The sequence below is a fragment of the Oncorhynchus gorbuscha genome, linkage group LG21, assembly GCF_021184085.1.
Source record: "Oncorhynchus gorbuscha isolate QuinsamMale2020 ecotype Even-year linkage group LG21, OgorEven_v1.0, whole genome shotgun sequence".
Taxonomy (NCBI): domain Eukaryota; kingdom Metazoa; phylum Chordata; class Actinopteri; order Salmoniformes; family Salmonidae; genus Oncorhynchus; species Oncorhynchus gorbuscha.
In genome coordinates, this window is record NC_060193.1 from 50,851,478 (window position 1) to 50,871,947 (window position 20,470).

Below are 20,470 nucleotides of genomic sequence, written 5' to 3' on the forward strand. Positions count from 1 at the left end.
TGTGTAGGGCCGATAAACAAAGCATTAAACAAACAAGCTAAGCTCATGATCTCTTTCACAAGCTGGTCACCATAGATCCTGCCATCTTTAATGCCAACCAGGCATCAACAAGGTAATGAGCTGGCATCTGGTGGCAAATTGGCGAGGGATAAAACATGAACAGGATTTTCCAACAAACCTGTAAGAGTGCCAGGTCTGAAATGAACCTATGGCCTGTAAGAAGCCAGCCTCACCAGTCCTGTCTTCTTCTTACTCACTGGGGAAAAAATGGTCTGGGATCAGTGCTAGGATTGACCATGTAGGGCCTGAGGTTTTCCTGACCATGTTTCCTAACCAGGGAAAACTCCTGGCCCCAGGAGCTTAATTGCGTCTGCTAAATGGCATATATTATATTAATTCTATTTTCATAGCTAGTTTACCTCCTGTTTTGCTTGGTTTTAGATGACGCCTTAACACCGTGCTAGAACAGTACCTCAATAGATACTGTGTCAGTCGAAGCACTCTGCTTTAATATTAGCATTGATGCATTTTCTACCACTGAATAACAGTATATATACAGTAAATGAAAACATCTAACAGAGTGTGTTCGAAACCCTGCATTTCCAGACCAATGACCCTGGTTGGTTGTCGGGTATAAATAATCCTCTTATAATGGTAGTTGCCGTGGCGATGAGCCCTAATCCTTGTTTGGATTTTTAATATGTGTGACATCCTGCTCCAGTGGCCCAGGGTAATTTCCTTTATCCAAATTAATTACAGTACAGTTACTCAATATTCTGTAGAAAAGGGCTTGAAAGGACATGTCTTGTCGTGTGACCATTGGTTGTTTTGGGCCCTCTGGCCTCCGTGCTGTGCTACCCATACACTCACTGAAGGTTATTTCTGGTATGGACATTTTACCAGGTCGTTGTTGCAAGATAAAATGTTATTTTGATCTTTTAATGGTTATGGAGCTCATTTGAATTGGTGGGTCAGCTTTTGGCCGAGCCATTAAAAGCATTGTTGTAGGGATTTTTAGAGGCTTCTAACTGTACCTTTATAAGACTGGCTCCTCTCCACATTGTCTCCTCCCCCCGACGCGTCCGGAACAACGTCCTCCAGCCCAAGTCCCAAGGTGTGGTCCCTCACCAAGGGGTAACCCTGCCCCCCTGAGCACAGAGGCCTCTGCTCCTCCCCCTCCCCTCCCTCCTCCTCCTCTTCTTCCTCTTCCCTCTCCTCCTCTGAGTCTCTCCTCTCCTCCACCACGGTGGCTACAGCCTGGGAGGAGGGGTAGAGCTGCCTCTCCCGCTCACCACCATCGCAGAACACCGACGTCTCTTTGATCTGGGTCCCTGTGGGGAAGGAGGAGGGCAATCAGGATGAGTGTGTCTGTGCGTGCGTGTGGGCATGCATGCATGTCTCTGTGTGTGTGTGTGTGTGTGTGTGTGTGTGTGTGTGTGTGTGTGTGTGTGTGTGTGTGTGCATTTGTGTGTGAGTGAGTGTGTGTTGGAGGAACACTGGGTTCTTTGTTACAGACAGCTCCTCTGGGAGGCAGCAGCTCGGCAGCCCAAACAATAGGAAGGTGTCGTGCTCTAAACGGTCCCCACCAGATCTGCTGCTGCCTCAGAGTCTTGCTGCCTTAAAGATACTCTATATATTTCATTGTGTGCTTGCAACTTTGCCTTTACAGAAGCAGAGGGAAGGTGAGCGGAGAGGGAAACTGTCAGTAAATGTGAAGGAAAATAAGTACAGGAGAGATAACATCCAATGGCATGCATTGAAGGATATGATATGGCTGAAAAATGTAGAACATTAATTGCCATACTTTTAATGTGGTACAATCTGTCTGAATTAGACAAAAACACATTTGGACAATCTACAGTACAGGTCAACATGACATGGTGGGAGAGGGGTTTATTTTAGGAGATGGAACTGTATTCTGAAAAACTGTAACCATGGTGACCAATTTAATTAGTTTGAATGGATACCAAACTGTTGAGTGGTGTGTTGCAACAATGCCTCCCAACTTACAGAGCTCTTAGAAGCCAAATGAAAACTATTCCCTGTGTATGAATACAGTCTTCTCAAACTTGGAGACACTTTCATGAAGTGAAAGGTCGCTGGTTCGAATCCCAGAGCCAACTAGGTGGAGAATTTTTCTCTCTCGATGTGCCCTTGAGCAAGGCACTTAATCCTAATTGCTCTGGATAAGAGTGTCTCCTAAATAACTAAAATGCATGATATTGTATAAAACAGGCTGGCTCAGTTGAACTGTTTGAAAAAGAGTTGTCATAAAAACCACCTCAACTCACCTGCGGAAGATTTCCTCTTGTTAGTGAGCCTTCTTCTGCATTTGATGTCATCCCCATCAGAATCACTGGGGGATGGGTAGACTGACTCTGCATTCTGAGGCTGCATACAAGAAAATACACCACTTAACATTTTATCTGTGCTGCCTACCGGTCGCATGGTACATCCATCCACCCACCAATCCATCCATCCATCCTTCTGTCCTTCCATACAGTGCCTTGCGAAAGTATTCGGCCCCCTTGAACTTTGCGACCTTTTGCCACATTTCAGGCTTCAAACATAAAGATATAAAACTGTATTTTTTTGTGAAGAATCAACAACAAGTGGGACACAATCATGAAGCGGAACGACATTTATTGGATATTTCAAACTTTTTTAACAAATCAAAAACTGAAAAATTGGGCGTGCAAAATTATTCAGACCCCTTAGGTTCATACTTTGTAGCGCCACCTTTTGCAGCGATTACAGCTGTAAGTCGCTTGGGGTATGTCTCTATCAGTTTTGCACATCGAGAGACTGACATTTTTTCCCATTCCTCCTTGCAAAACAGCTCGAGCTCAGTGAGGTTGGATGGAGAGCATTTGTGAACAGCAGTTTCCAGTTCTTTCCACAAATTCTCGATTGGATTCAGGTCTGGACTTTGACTTTGCCATTCTAACACCTGGATATGTTTATTTTTGAACCATTCCATTGTAGATTTTGGATCATTGTCTTGTTGGAAGACAAATCTCCGTCCCAGTCTCAGGTCTTTTGCAAACTCCATCAGGTTTTCTTCCAGAATGGTCCTGTATTTGGCTCCATCCATCTTCCCATCAATTTTAACCATCTTCCCTGTCCCTGCTGAAAGAAAATCAGGCCCAAACCATGATGCTGCCACCACCATGTTTGACAGTGGGGATGGTGTATTCAGGGTGATGAGCTGTGTTGCTTTTACGCCAAACATAACGTTTTGCATTGTTGCCAAAAAGTTCAATTTTGGTTTCATCTGACCAGAGCACCTTCTTCCACATGTTTGGTATGGATCTCTTTAAGAAATGGCTTTCTTCTTGCCACTCTTCCATAAAGGCCAGATTTGTGCAATATACGACTGATTGTTGTCCTATGGACAGAGTCTCCCAACTCAGCTGTAGATCTCTGCAGTTCATCCAGAGTGATCATGGGCCTCTTGGCTGCATCTCTGATCAGTCTTCTCCTTGTATGAGCTGAAAGTTTAGAGGGACGGCCAGGTCTTGGTAGATTTGCAGTGGTCTGATACTCCTTCCATTTCAATATTATCACTTGCACAGTGCTCCTTGGGATGTTTAAAGCTTGGGAAATCTTTTTGTATCCAAATCCGGCTTTAAACTTCTTCACAACAGTATCTCGGACCTGCCTGGTGTGTTCCTTGTTCTTCATGATGCTCTCTGCACTTTTAACGGACCTCTGAGACTATCACAGTGCAGGTGCATTTATACGGAGACTTGATTACACACAGGTGGATTGTATTTATCATCATTAGTCATTTAGGTCAACATTGGATCATTCAGAGATCCTCACTGAACGTCTGGAGAGAGTTTGCTGCACTGAAAGTAAAGGGGCTGAATAATTTTGCACGCCCAACTTTTTTTTGTTAAAAAAGTTTGAAATATCCAATAAATGTCGTTCCACTTCATGATTGTGTCCCACTTGTTGTTGATTCTTCACAAAAAAATACAGTTTTATATCTTTATGTTTGAAGCCTGAAATGTGGCAAAAGGTCGCAAAGTTCAAGGGGGCCGAATACTTTCGCAAGGCACTGTATGTGTCTGTCTGTCAGTCCGTCTGTATTTACCTTGCCGCTCTCGTCTCGGAGGTTAAAGGTCAGCTCCAGGTTGCTGAGGAAGTAGTCGGCGAACTCTGGGTACATATCAAGCACCTCCAGGATCTCCTCCCTCTGGATGGTGTGCAGGTCACAGTAGCTGAGCGCCCGCACGTCCGCGTTGGCCTTCCCCGGCTTGGCGTACAGGTGGATCATCTCCCCAAAGATGTCATTCTTCCCTGGAAGAGAGAGAGAATGAGGAGAGAGGGGGAGAAAACGAGAGGGAGGGAGGAGAGAGGGAGACAGGAGGGGAGGTAGAGAGATGAAAGGGAGAGGGAGGTAGGGAAGGGAGAGGGGGAGTGGGTAGAGAGATAAAGGGGGAGAGGTAAATGGAAGGGAGAGAGGGAGAGAAAGAAAGATAAAGGTTTGATAAACATGGTGAAATATAACATGCACGTAATGACACACATGCCTTGACCCACAAACAGCTGAACCACCTGGTGTATTTCCCATAATGCAGCTCAGCTGTCTGTTGAGGTCATCTAATAGTGCATTTTGAAAGTATTCAGACCCCTTTTCCACATTTTGTTACGTTACAACCTTATTCTAAAATATATATTTTTTATCACATCAATCTACACACAATACCCCATAATGACAAAGCGAAAACAGGTTTATCGAAAAATAAAAACAGAAACGCCTTATTTACATAATTATTCAAACCCTTTGCTATTAGATGTGAAATCAAGCTCAGGTGCATCCTGTTTCCATTGATCATCCTTGAGATGTTTCTACAACTTGGAGTCCACCTCTGGTAAATTCAATTGATTGGACATGATTTGGAAAGGCACACACCTGTCTATATAAGGTCCCACAGTTAACAGTGCATATCAGAGCAAAAACCAAGCCATGAGGATGAAGGAATTGTCCGTAGAGCTCCGAGACAGGATTGTGTCCAGGTACAGATCTGGGGAAGGGTACCAAAACATTTCTGCAGCATTGAAAGTGCCCAAGAACACAGTGGCCTCCATCATTCTTAAATGGAAGAAGTTTGGAACCACCAAGACTCTTCCTAGAGCTGGCCGCCAGGCCAAACTGAGCAATCGGAGAAAAGGGCCTTGGTCAGGGAAGTGATCAAGGACCCGATAGTCACTCTGACAGAGCTCCAGAGATCCTCTGTGGAGATGGGAGAAACTTCCAGAAGGACAACCATCACTGCAGCCCAATCAGGGCTTTATGGTAGAGTGTCCAGACAGAAGCCATTCCTCAGTAAAAGGTACATGACAGCCTGCTTGGAGTTTGCCTAAAGGTATCTAAAGGACTCTCAGACCATGAGAAACAAGATTCTCTGGCCTGATGAATCCAAGATTGAACTCTTTGGCCTGAATATCAAGCGTCACGTCTGGAGGAAAGACATGAAGAGACATGAAGAGACATGAAAATAGCTGTGCAGCGATGCTCCCCATTAAACCCGACAGAGCTTGAGAGGATCTGCAGAAAATAACGTGAGAAACTCCCCAAATACAGGTGTGCCAAGCATGTAGCGTCATACCCAAGAAGACACAAGGCTGTTATCGCTGCCAAAGGTGCTTCAAAAAAGTACTGAGTAAAAGGTCTGAATACTTATGTAAATGTGATGTTTTGTAACATGTGCACTGGAAGTCGGGAAGCAAGTTCAGGGAGTGAAACGTTTAATCAATAAATGAAACACCATTCAAAACAAGAAACACAAACAACACACAGACATGAAACTGAAACAGGAACAATAACGCCTGGGGAAGGAGCCAAAGGGAGGGACATAAATTGGGCAGGTATTCAAGGAGGTGATGGAGTCCAGATGATTGTCATTAGGTGCTGACGCGCGTGACAGGTGTGCACCATAATGAGCAGCCTGGTGACCTAGAGGCCGGAGAGGGAGCACACGTGACATGTTTCAGTTTTCATGTTTTAAAGACACCAGCAAAAATGTATAAGAACGTGTTTATACTTTGTTGTTATGGGGCATTTTGTAGATTAATGACGTGAAGGAAACAGGAAACCGCACACTGCTCTTGGTAGTATCACCGATCTTTAATAAGCTGACGTATCGGCCACACGGCCTTCGTCCGAGCTCTGAGACCGGTGATACTATCAAGAGCAGTGTGCGGTTTCCTGTTTCCTTCATCTTGTTCAATTGTTGCCATGCACCTGCAAATTAGATTGCTCAGATGTGCGAGTGCCTTTTGAATTTTGTAGATTAATGACGTAATAACTATTTCATCCATTTTACAATAAGGCTGTAATGTAACAAAATGTAGAAAGAGTGAAGGCGTCTGAATCATTTCCAAATGCACTGTTAAATTTATACCTGTCCTCCTGGCACTTCCTTATAGGACAACAGGGAGGCCGTGTGAATGTCTATAGGGCTGTGACTATATGACAACAGGGAGGCCGTGTGAATGTCTATAGGGCTGTGACTATATGACAACAGGGAGGTAGTGTGAATGTCTATAGGACTGTGACTATATGACAACAGGGAGGTAGTCTGAATGTCTATAGGGCTGTGACTATATGACAACAGGGAGGTAGTGTGAATGTGAATGTGACTATATAGGGAGGCTGTGACTATATGACAACAGGGGGAGGTGAATGTAGGGCTGTGACTATATGAATGTCTATAGGGCTGTGACTATATGACAACAGGGAGGTAGTGTGAATGTCTATAGGGCTGTGACTATATGACAACAGGGAGGTAGTGTGAATGTCTATAGGGCTGTGACTATATGACAACAGGGAGGTAGTGTGAATGTCTATAGGGCTGTGACTATATGACAACAGGGAGGTAGTGTGAATGTCTATAGGGCTGTGACTATATGACAACAGGGAGGTAGTGTGAATGTCTATAGGGCTGTGACTATATGACAACAGGGAGGTAGTGTGAATGTCTATAGGGCTGTGACTATATGACAACAGGGAGGTAGTGTGAATGTCTATAGGGCTGTGACTATAGGGACAATAGGGCTGTGGACAGGGAGGTGTGAATGTCTATAGGGCTGTGACTATATGACAGGGACAGTGTGAATGGGGCTGTGACTATATGACAACAGGGTGTGAATGTCTATAGGGCTGTGACTATATGACAACAGGGAGGTAGTGTGAATGTCTATAGGGCTGTGACTATATGACAACAGGGAGGCGTGTGAATGTGTGAATGTCTATAGGGCTGTGACTATATGACAACAGGGAGGCTAGTGTGAATGTCCGTGTGAATGTCTATAGGGCTGTGATGACAACAGGGAGGTAGTGTGAATGTCTATAGGGCTGTGACTATATGACAACAGGGAGGTAGTGTGAATGTCTATAGGGCTGTGACTATATGACAACAGGGAGTCTATAGGGCTGTGAATGTCTGAATAGGGCTGTGACTATATGACAACAGGGAGGTAGTGTGAATGTCTATAGGGCTGTGACTATATGACAACAGGGAGGTAGTGTGAATGTCTATAGGGCTGTGACTATATGACAACAGGGAGGTAGTGTGAATGTCTATAGGGCTGTGACTATATGACAACAGGGAGTGTGAATGTCTATAGGGCTGTGACTATATGACAACAGGGAGGGCTGTGAATGTCTATAGGGCTGTGACTATATGACAACAGGGAGGCAGTGTGAATGTCTATAGGGCTGTGACTATATGACAACAGGGAGGCAGTGTGAATGTCTATAGGGCTGTGACTATATGACAACAGGGAGGTAGTGTGAATGTCTATAGGGCTGTGACTATATGACAACAGGGAGGTAGTGTGAATGTCTATAGGGCTGTGACTATATGACAACAGGGAGGCTATATGACAACAGGGAGGCCGTGTGAATGTCTATAGGGCTGTGACTATATGACAACAGGGAGGTAGTGTGAATGTCTATAGGGCTGTGACTATATGACAACAGGGAGGTAGTGTGAATGTCTATAGGGCTGTGACTATATGACAACAGGGAGGCAGTGTGAATGTCTATAGGGCTGTGACTATATGACAACAGGGAGGTAGTGTGAATGTCTATAGGGCTGTGACTATATGACAACAGGGAGGTAGTGTGAATGTCTATAGGGCTGTGACTATATGACAACAGGGAGGTAGTGAATGAATGTCTATAGGGGGCTGTGACTATATGACAACAGGGAGGTAGTGTGAATGTCTATAGGGCTGTGTGAATGTCTATAGGGCTGTGACTATATGACAACAGGGAGGCCGTGTGAATGTCTATAGGGCTGTGACTATATGACAACAGGGAGGTAGTGTGAATGTCTATAGGGCTGTGACTATATGACAACAGGGAGGTAGTGTGAATGTCTATAGGGCTGTGACTATATGACAACAGGGAGGTAGTGTGAATGTCTATAGGGCTGTGACTATATGACAACAGGGAGGCAGTGTGAATGTCTATAGGGCTGTGACTATATGACAACAGGGAGGTAGTGTGAATGTCTATAGGGCTGTGACTATATGACAACAGGGAGGTAGTGTGAATGTCTATAGGGCTGTGACTATATGACAACTAGTGTGAATGTCTATAGGGCTGTGACTATATGACAACAGGGAGGCCGTGTGAATGTCTATAGGGCTGTGACTATATGACAACAGGGAGGTAGTGTGAATGTCTATAGGGCTGTGACTATATGACAACAGGGAGGCCGTGTGAATGTCTATAGGGCTGTGACTATATGACAACAGGGAGGTAGTGTGAATGTCTATAGGGCTGTGACTATATGACAACAGGGAGGTAGTGTGAATGTCTATAGGGCTGTGACTATATGACAACAGGGAGGCAGTGTGAATGTCTATAGGGCTGTGACTATATGACAACAGGGAGGTAGTGTGAATGTCTATAGGGCTGTGACTATATGACAACAGGGAGGTAGTGTGAATGTCTATAGGGCTGTGACTATATGACAACAGGGAGGTCTATAGGGCTGTGTGAATGTCTATAGGGCTGTGACTATATGACAACAGGGAGGTCTATAGGGTGTGAATGTCTATAGGGCTGTGACTATATGACAACAGGGAGGTAGTGTGAATGTCTATAGGGCTGTGACTATATGACAACAGGGAGGTAGTGTGAATGTCTATAGGGCTGGGACAACAGGGAGGTAGTGTGAATGTCTATAGGGCTGTGACTATATGACAACAGGGAGGTAGTGTGAATGTCTATAGGGCTGTGACTATATGACAACAGTGTGGCTGTGAGAATGTCTATAGGGCTGTGACTATATGACAACAGGGAGGTGTGAATGTCTATAGGGCTGTGACTATATGACAACAGGGAGGTAGTGTGAATGTCTATAGGGCTGTGACTATATGACAACAGGGAGGTAGTGTGAATGTCTATAGGGCTGTGACTATATGACAACAGGGAGGTAGTGTGAATGTCTATAGGGCTGTGACTATATGACAACAGGGAGGTAGTGTGAATGTCTATAGGGCTGTGACTATATGACAACAGGGAGGTAGTGTGAATGTCTATAGGGCTGTGACTATATGACAACAGGGAGGTAGTGTGAATGTCTATAGGGCTGTGACTATATGACAACAGGGAGGCCGTGTGAATGTCTATAGGGCTGTGACTATATGACAACAGGGAGGTAGTGTGAATGTCTATAGGGCTGTGACTATATGACAACAGGGAGGTAGTGTGAATGTCTATAGGGCTGTGACTATATGACAACAGGGAGGTAGTGTGAATGTCTATAGGGCTGTGACTATATGACAACAGGGAGGTAGTGTGAATGTCTATAGGGCTGTGACTATATGACAACAGGGGAGGACAACAGGGAGGTAGTGTGAATGTCTATAGGGCTGTGACTATATGACAACAGGGAGGTAGTGTGAATGTCTATAGGGGGCTGTGACTATATGACAACAGGGAGGACTATATGACAACAGGGAGGCAGTGTGAATGTCTATAGGGCTGTGACTATATGACAACAGGGAGGCAGTGTGAATGTCTATAGGGCTGTGACTATATGACAACAGGGAGGTAGTGTGAATGTCTATAGGGCTGTGACTATATGACAACAGGGAGGTAGTGTGAATGTCTATAGGGCTGTGACTATATGACAACAGGGAGGTAGTGTGAATGTCTATAGGGCTGTGACTATATGACAACAGGGAGGTAGTGTGAATGTCTATAGGGCTGTGACTATATGACAACAGGGAGGTAGTGTGAATGTCTATAGGGCTGTGACTATATGACAACAGGGAGGTAGTGTGAATGTCTATAGGGCTGTGACTATATGACAACAGGGAGGTAGTGTGAATGTCTATAGGGCTGTGACTATATGACAACAGGGAGGTAGTGTGAATGTCTATAGGGCTGTGACTATATGACAACAGGGAGGTAGTGTGAATGTCTATAGGGCTGTGACTATATGACAACAGGGAGTAGTGTGAATGTCTATAGGGCTGTGACTATATGACAACAGGGAGCTGTGAATGTCTATAGGGCTGTGACTATATGACAACAGGAGGAGTGTGAATGTATAGGGCTGTGAATGTCTGAATGTAGGGCTGTGACTATATGACAACAGGAGGTAGTGTGAATGTCTATAGGGCTGTGACTATATGACAACAGGGAGGTAGTGTGAATGAGGGCTGTGACTATATGACAACAGGGAGGTAGTGTGAATGTCTATAGGGCTGTGACTATATGACAACAGGGAGGTAGTGTGAATGTCTATAGGGCTGTGACTATATGACAACAGGGAGGTAGTGTGAATGTCTATAGGGCTGTGACTATATGACAACAGGGAGGTAGTGTGAATGTCTATAGGGCTGTGACTATATGACAACAGGGAGGGGAGGTAGTGTGAATGTCTATAGGGCTGTGACTATATGACAACAGGGAGGTAGTGTGAATGTCTATAGGGCTGTGACTATATGACAACAGGGAGGTAGTGTGAATGTCTATAGGGCTGTGACTATATGACAACAGGGAGGTAGTGTGAATGTCTATAGGGCTGTGACTATATGACAACAGGGAGGTAGTGTGAATGTCTATAGGGCTGTGACTATATGACAACAGGGAGGTAGTGTGAATGTCTATAGGGCTGTGACTATATGACAACAGGGAGGTAGTGTGAATGTCTATGACAACAGGGAGGCTGAATGACTATATGACAACAGGGAGGTAGTGTGAATGTCTATAGGGCTGTGACTATATGACAACAGGGAGGTAGTGTGAATGTCTATAGGGCTGTGACTATATGACAACAGGGGGAGGTAGTGTGAATGTCTATAGGGCTGGGCTGTGAATGTCTATAGGGCTGTGACTATATGACAACAGGGAGGTAGTGTGAATGTCTATAGGGCTGTGACTATATGACAACAGGGAGGTAGTGTGAATGTCTATAGGGCTGTGACTATATGACAACAGGGAGGTAGTGTGAATGTCTATAGGGCTGTGACTATATGACAACAGGGAGGTAGTGTGAATGTCTATAGGGCTGTGACTATATGACAACAGGGAGGCAGTGTGAATGTAGGGCTGTGAATGTCTATAGGGCTGTGACTATATGACAACAGGGAGGGAGTGTGAATGTCTATAGGGCTGTGACTATATGACAACAGGGAGGTAGTGTGAATGTCTATAGGGCTGTGACTATATGACAACAGGGAGGTAGTGTGAATGTCTATAGGGCTGTGACTATATGACAACAGGGAGGTAGTGTGAATGTCTATAGGGCTGTGACTATATGACAACAGGGAGGAGGTGAATGTCTATAGGGCTGTGACTATATGACAAATGTCTATAGGGCTGTGACTATATGACAACAGGGAGGTAGTGTGAATGTCTATAGGGCTGTGACTATATGACAACAGGGAGGTAGTGTGAATGTCTATAGGGCTGTGACTATATGACAACAGGGAGGTAGTGTGAATGTCTATAGGGCTGTGACTATATGACAACAGGAGGTAGTGTGAATGTCTATAGGGCTGTGACTATATGACAACAGGGAGGTAGTGTGAATGTCTATAGGGCTGTGACTATATGACAACAGGGAGGTAGTGTGAATGTCTATAGGGCTGTGACTATATGACAACAGGGAGGTAGTGTGAATGTCTATAGGGCTGTGACTATATGACAACAGGGAGGCCGTGTGAATGTCTATAGGGCTGTGACTATATGACAACAGGGAGGTAGTGTGTGAATGCTCTATAGGGCTGTGACTATATGACAACAGGGAGGTAGTGTGAATGTCTATAGGGCTGTGACTATATGACAACAGGGAGGTAGTGTGAATGTCTATAGGGCTGTGACTATATGACAACAGAATGTCTATAGGGCTGTGATGACAACAGGGAGGTAGTGTGAATGTCTATAGGGCTGTGACTATATGACAACAGGGAGGTAGTGTGAATGTCTATAGGGCTGTGACTATATGACAACAGGGAGGTAGTGTGAATGTCTATAGGGCTGTGACTATATGACAACAGGGAGGTAGTGTGAATGTCTATAGGGCTGTGACTATATGACAACAGGGAGGAGTGTGAATGTCTATAGGGCTGTGAATGACAACATAGTGAATGGCTATAGGGCTGTGACTATATGACAACAGGGAGTGACTAATGACAACAGGATTTGTAGTGTGAATGTCTATAGGGCTGTGACTATATGACAACAGGGAGGAGTGTGAATGTCTATAGGGCTGTGACTATATGACAACAGGGAGGTAGTGTGAATGTCTATAGGGCTGTGACTATATGACAACAGGGAGGTAGTGTGAATGTCTATAGGGCTGTGACTATATGACAACAGGGAGGTAGTGTGAATGTCTATAGGGCTGTGACTATATGACAACAGGGAGGTAGTGTGAATGTCTATAGGGCTGTGACTATATGACAACAGGGAGGTAGTGTGAATGTCTATAGGGCTGTGACTATATGACAACAGGGAGGTAGTGTGAATGTCTATAGGGCTGTGACTATATGACAACAGGGAGGTAGTGTGAATGTCTATAGGGCTGTGACTATATGGCAGGGAGGTAGTGTGAATGTGACTATATGACAACAGGGAGGTAGTGTGAATGTCTATAGGGCTGTGACTATATGACAACAGGGAGGTAGTGTGAATGTCTATAGGGCTGTGACTATATGACAACAGGGAGGAGTGTGAATGTCTATAGGGCTGTGACTATATGAATGTCTATAGGGCTGTGACTATATGACAACAGGGAGGTAGTGTGAATGTCTATAGGGCTGTGACTATATGACAACAGGGAGGTAGTGTGAATGTCTATAGGGCTGTGACTATATGACAACAGGGAGGTAGTGTGAATGTCTATAGGGCTGTGACTATATGACAACAGGGAGGTAGTGTGAATGTCTATAGGGCTGTGACTATATGACAACAGGGAGGTAGTGTGAATGTCTATAGGGCTGTGACTATATGACAACAGGGAGGTAGTGTGAATGTCTATAGGGCTGTGACTATATGACAACAGGGAGGTAGTGTGAATGTCTATAGGGCTGTGACTATATGACAACAGGGAGGTAGTGTGAATGTCTATAGGGCTGTGACTATATGACAACAGGGAGGTAGTGTGAATGTCTATAGGGCTGTGACTATATGACAACAGGGAGGTAGTGTGAATGTCTATAGGGCTGTGACTATATGACAACAGGGAGGTAGTGTGAATGTCTATAGGGCTGTGACTATGACAACAGGGAGGCTGTGAATGTCTATAGGGCTGTGACTATATGACAACAGGGAGGTAGTGTGAATGTCTATAGGGCTGTGACTATATGACAACAGGGAGGTAGTGTGAATGTCTATAGGGCTGTGACTATATGACAACAGGGAGGCAGTGTGAATGTCTATAGGGCTGTGACTATATGACAACAGGGAGGTAGTGTGAATGTCTATAGGGCTGTGACTATATGACAACAGGGAGGTAGTGTGAATGTCTATAGGGCTGTGACTATATGACAACAGGGAGGTAGTGTGAATGTCTATAGGGCTGTGACTATATGACAACAGGGAGGTAGTGTGAATGTCTATAGGGCTGTGACTATATGACAACAGGGAGGTAGTGTGAATGTCTATAGGGCTGTGACTATATGACAACAGGGAGGTAGTGTGAATGTCTATAGGGCTGTGACTATATGACAACAGGGAGGAGTGTGAATGTCTATAGGGCTGTGACTATATGACAACAGGGAGGTAGTGTGAATGTCTATAGGGCTGTGACTATATGACAACAGGGAGGTAGTGTGAATGTCTATAGGGCTGTGACTATATGACAACAGGGAGGTAGTGTGAATGTCTATAGGGCTGTGACTATATGACAACAGGGAGGTAGTGTGAATGTCTATAGGGCTGTGACTATATGACAACAGGGAGGGAGTGTGAATGTCTATAGGGCTGTGACTATATGACAACAGGGAGGTAGTGAATGTCTATAGGGCTGTGACTATATGACAACAGGGAGGTAGTGTGAATGTCTATAGGGCTGTGACTACTATGACAACAGGGAGGTAGTGTGAATGTCTATAGGGCTGTGACTATATGACAACAGGGACAACAGGGCTGTGATGGTAGTGTGAATGTCTATAGGGCTGTGACTATATGACAACAGGGAGGAGAATGTCTATAGGGCTGTGACTATATGAATGAATCTATAGGGCTGTGACTATATGACAACAGGGAGGTAGTGTGAATGTCTATAGGGCTGTGACTATATGACAACAGGGACAGTGAATGAGGGCTGTGACTATATGACAACAGGGAGTGTGAATGTCTATAGGGCTGTGACTATATGACAACAGGGAGGTAGTGTGAATGTCTATAGGGCTGTGACTATATGACAACAGGGACAGTGTGAATGTCTATAGGGCTGTGACTATATGACAACAGGGAGTGTGAATGTCTATAGGGCTGTGACTATATGACAACAGGGAGGTAGTGTGAATGTCTATAGGGCTGTGACTATATGACAACAGGGAGGTAGTGTGAATGTCTATAGGGCTGTGACTATATGACAACAGGGAGGTAGTGTGAATGTCAGGGATAGGAATGTCTATAGGGCTGTGACTATATGACAACAGGGAGGTAGTGTGAATGTCTATAGGGCTGTGACTATATGACAACAGTGGAGGGGTGACAACAGGGAGTGTGAATGTCTATAGGGCTGTGACTATATGACAACAGGGAGGTAGTGTGAATGTCTATAGGGCTGTGACTATATGACAACAGGGAGGTAGTGTGAATGTCTATAGGGCTGTGACTATATGACAACAGGGAGGTAGTGAATGTCTAAGGGCTGTGACTATATGACAACAGGGATAGTGTGAATGTCTATAGGGCTGTGACTATATGACAACAGGGAGGTAGTGTGAATGTCTATAGGGCTGTGACTATATGACAACAGTGTGAATGAGGGCTGTGACTATATGACAACAGGGAGGTAGTGTGAATGTCTATAGGGCTGTGACTATATGACAACAGGGAGGTAGTGTGAATGTCTATAGGGCTGTGACTATATGACAACAGGGAAGTGTGAATGTCTATAGGGCTGTGACTATATGACAACAGGGAGGTAGTGTGAATGTCTATAGGGCTGTGACTATATGACAACAGGGAGGTAGTGTGAATGTCTATAGGGCTGTGACTATATGACAACAGGTAGTGTGAATGTCTATAGGGCTGGACTATATGACAACAGGGAGGTAGTGTGAATGTCTATAGGGCTGTGACTATATGACAACAGGGAGGTAGTGTGAATGTCTATAGGGCTATAGGGCTGTGACTATATGACAACAGGGAGGTAGTGTGAATGTCTATAGGGCTGTGACTATATGACAACAGGGAGGTAGTGTGAATGTCTATAGGGCTGTGACTATATGACAACAGGGAGGTAGTGTGAATGTCTATAGGGGGCTGAATGACTATATGACAACAGGGAGGTAGTGTGAATGTCTATAGGGCTGTGACTATATGACAACAGGGAGGTAGTGTGAATGTCTATAGGGCTGTGACTATATGACAACAGGGAGGTAGTGTGAATGTCTATAGGGCTGTGACTATATGACAACAGGGAGGTAGTGTGAATGTCTATAGGGCTGTGACTATATGACAACAGGGGGAGTGTGAATGTCTATAGGGCTGTGACTATATGACAACAGGGAGGTGAATGTCTATAGGGCTGTGACTATATGACAACAGGGAGGTAGTGTGAATGTCTATAGGGCTGTGACTGACAACAGGGATATGACAACAGGGAGGTAGTGTGAATGTCTATAGGGCTGTGACTATATGACAACAGTGTGGAGGGCTGTGACTATATGACAACAGGGAGTGTGAATGTCTATAGGGCTGTGACTATATGACAACAGGGAGGTAGTGTGAATGTCTATAGGGCTGTGACTATATGACAACAGGGAGGTAGTGTGAATGTCTATAGGGCTGTGACTATATGACAACAGGGAGGTAGTGTGAATGTCTATAGGGCTGTGACTATATGACAACAGGGAGGAGTGTGAATGTCTATAGGGCTGTGACTAATGTCTATGAATGGGCTGTGACTATATGACAACAGGGAGGTAGTGTGAATGTCTATAGGGCTGTGACTATATGTGAATGTCTATAGGGCTGTGACTATATGACATGAACAGGGCTGTGACAGGGAGGTAGTGTGAATGTCTATAGGGCTGTGACTATATGACAACAGGGAGGTAGTGTGAATGTCTATAGGGCTGTGACTATATGACAACAGGGAGGTAGTGTGAATGTCTATAGGGCTGTGACTATATGACAACAGGGAGGTAGTGTGAATGTCTATAGGGCTGTGACTATAGGGCTGTGACAACAGGGAGGTAGTGTGAATGTCTATAGGGCTGTGACTATATGACAACAGGGAGGTAGTGTGAATGTCTATAGGGCTGTGACTATATGACAACAGGGAGGTAGTGTGAATGTCTATAGGGCTGTGACTATATGACAACAGGAATGAGGGCTGTGACTATATGACAACAGGGAGTGTGAATGTCTATAGGGCTGTGACTATATGACAACAGGGAGAATGTCTATAGTGTGAATGTCTGAATAGGGCTGTGACTATATGACAACAGGGAGGTAGTGTGAAATGGGCTGTGACTATATGACAACAGGGAGGTAGTGTGGCTGTGACTATATGACAACAGGGAGGTAGTGTGAATGTCTATAGGGCTGTGACTATATGACAACAGGGAGAATGTCTATAGGGCTGTGTGAATGTCTATAGGGCTGTGACTATGAATGACAACAGGGAGGTAGTGTGAATGTCTATAGGGCTGTGACTATATGACAACAGGGAGGTAGTGTGAATGTCTATAGGGCTGTGACTATATGACAACAGGGAGGTAGTGTGAATGTCTATAGGGCTGTGACTATATGACAACAGGGAGGTAGTGTGAATGTCTATAGGGCTGACTATATGACAACAGGGAGGTAGTGTGAATGTCTATAGGGCTGTGACTATATGACAACAGGGAGGTAGTGTGAATGTCTATAGGGCTGTGACTATATGACAACAGGGAGGTAGTGTGAATGTCTATAGGGCTGTGACTATATGACAACAGGGAGGTAGTGTGAATGTCTATAGGGCTGTGACTATATGACAACAGGGAGGTAGTGTGAATGTCTATAGGGCTGTGACTATATGACAACTAGTGTGAATGTCTATAGGGCTGTGACTATATGACAACAGGGAGGTAGTGTGAATGTCTATAGGGCTGTGACTATATGACAACAGGGAGGTAGTGTGAATGTCTATAGGGCTGTGACTATATGACAACAGGGAATGTCTATAGGGCTGTGTGAATGTCTATAGGGCTGTGACTATATGACAACAGGGAGGTAGTGTGAATGTCTATAGGGCTGTGACTATATGACAACAGGGAGGTAGTGTGAATGTCTATAGGGCTGTGACTATATGACAACAGGGAGGTAGTGTGAATGTCTATAGGGCTGTGACTATATGACAACAGGGAGGTAGTGTGAATGAATGTCTGAATGTCTATAGGGCTGTGACTATATGACAACAGGGAGGTAGTGGGAGGTAGTGTGAATGTGTGAATGTCTATGAATGGGCTGTGACTATATGACAACAGGGAGGTAGTGTGAATGTCTATAGGGCTGTGACTATATGACAACAGGGAGGGTGAATGTGTGAATGTCTATAGGGCTGTGACTATATGACAACAGGGAGGTAGTGTGAATGTCTATAGGGCTGTGACTATATGACAACAGGGAGGTAGTGTGAATGTCTATAGGGCTGTGACTATATGACAACAGGGAGGTAGTGTGAATGTCTATAGGGCTGTGACTATATGACAACAGGGAGGTAGTGTGAATGTCTATAGGGCTGTGACTATATGACAACAGGGAGGTAGTGTGAATGTCTATAGGGCTGTGACTATATGACAACAGGGAGGTAGTGTGAATGATAGGGCTGTGACTATATGACAACAGGGAGGTAGTGTGAATGTCTATAGGGCTGTGACTATATGACAACAGGGAGGTAGTGTGAATGTCTATAGGGCTGTGACTATATGACAACAGGGAGGTAGTGTGAATGTCAGGGCTGTGATATGACAACAGGGAGGTAGTGTGAATGTCTATAGGGCTGTGACTATATGACAACAGGGAGGTAGTGTGAATGTCTATAGGGCTGTGACTATATGACAACAGGGAGGTAGTGTGAATGTCTATAGGGCTGTGACTATATGACAACAGGGAGTAGTGTGAATGTCTATAGGGCTGTGACTATATGACAACAGGGAGGTAGTGTGAATGTCTATAGGGCTGTGACTATATGACAACAGGGAGGTAGTGTGAATGTCTATAGGGCTGTGACTATATGACAACAGGGAGGTAGTGTGAATGTCTATAGGGCTGTGACTATATGACAACAGGGAGGTAGTGTGAATGTCTATAGGGCTGTGACTATATGACAACAGGGAGGTAGTGTGAATGTCTATAGGGCTGTGACTATATGACAACAGGGAGGTAGTGTGAATGTCTATAGGGCTGTGACTATATGACAACAGGGAGGTAGTGTGAATGTCTATAGGGCTGTGACTATATGACAACAGGGAGGTAGTGTGAATGTCTATAGGGCTGTGACTATATGACAACAGGGAGGTAGTGTGAATGTCTATAGGGCTGTGACTATATGACAACAGGGAGGTAGTGTGAATGTCTATAGGGCTGTGACTATATGACAACAGGGAGGTAGTGTGAATGTCTATAGGGCTGTGACTATATGACAACAGGGAGGTAGTGTGAATGTCTATAGGGCTGTGACTATATGACAACAGGGAGGTAGTGTGAATGTCTATAGGGCTGTGACTATATGACAACAGGGAGGTAGTGTGAATGTCTATAGGGCTGTGACTATATGACAACAGGGAGGGCTGTGACTATATGACAACAGGGAGGTAGTGTGAATGTCTATAGGGCTGTGACTATATGACAACAGGGAGGTAGTGTGAATGTCTATAGGGCTGTGACTATATGACAACAGGGAGGTAGTGTGACAGGGAGGTAGTGTGACTATGTCTATATAGGGAGGTAGTGTGAATGTCTATAGGGCTGTGACTATATGACAACAGGGAGGTAGTGTGAATGTCTATAGGGCTGTGACTATATGACAACAGGGAGGTAGTGTGAATGTCTATAGGGCTGTGACTATATGACAACAGGGAGGTAGTGTGAATGTCTATAGGGCTGTGACTATATGACAACAAGAGGCTGTGAATGTCTATAGGGCTGTGACTATATGACAACGCTGATGTCTATAGGGCTGTGACTATATGACAACAGGGAGACCTGTCAGTGACTTATAGGGCTGACCTGGAATGACCAAGAGGTAGTGATATCATTATTTCCTGTCACCTTTCCAGACCTGTCAGTTTACAGTGTTGGTATGGTAGTGATATCCTGTCCTGTCACCTCCAGAGATACCAACATGTGTGTGTGTGTGTGTGTGTGTGTGTGTGTGTGTGTGTGTGTGTGTGTGTGTGTGTGTGTGTGTGTGTGTGTGTGTGTGTGTGTGTGTGTGTGTGTGTGTGTGTGTGTGTGTGTGTGTGTGTGTGTGTGTGTGTGTGTGTGTGTACGTGCCCCACAGCATGGCCTGGCTCTTGGCCTAGATCTCCATGGTCAAATGAACGAATACAGCGTTGTCCAAACCTGGGCAGGCGTTAAGGTGAGAGTAAGGACAAGCACCTAGTCTTTCCTCTGGTCAGTTCACCAATTTAACTTCAAAAGCTCGATGCAACATCTATTTTACAGATACAATTAATTGTTTATTGCTCTCTGTCGATTACACACTAATTGCAATTACTAATTCACAATAGAATTTGCATAGAAATACTTGACTAGCATTTGTGTGAC

General features: G+C 44.7%; 1 protein-coding gene across 5 annotated transcripts in view; it reads right to left on the reverse strand.

The window, feature by feature from the left end:
- LOC124007879 (potassium voltage-gated channel subfamily H member 7-like) overlaps window positions 1-20,470 on the reverse strand; it is a 78,388-nt gene that overhangs the window by 5,645 nt on the left and 52,273 nt on the right. For all 5 annotated transcript variants that reach the window (XM_046318690.1, XM_046318688.1, XM_046318689.1 and 2 more), the window contains 3 exons: window positions 4,100-4,305; window positions 2,292-2,391; window positions 1,035-1,331 (listed from right to left, as the gene is read on the reverse strand). In XM_046318690.1, the coding sequence (XP_046174646.1) occupies window positions 1,035-1,331; window positions 2,292-2,391; window positions 4,100-4,305 (603 nt within the window). The remainder of the gene's footprint in view (window positions 1-1,034; window positions 1,332-2,291; window positions 2,392-4,099; window positions 4,306-20,470) is intronic.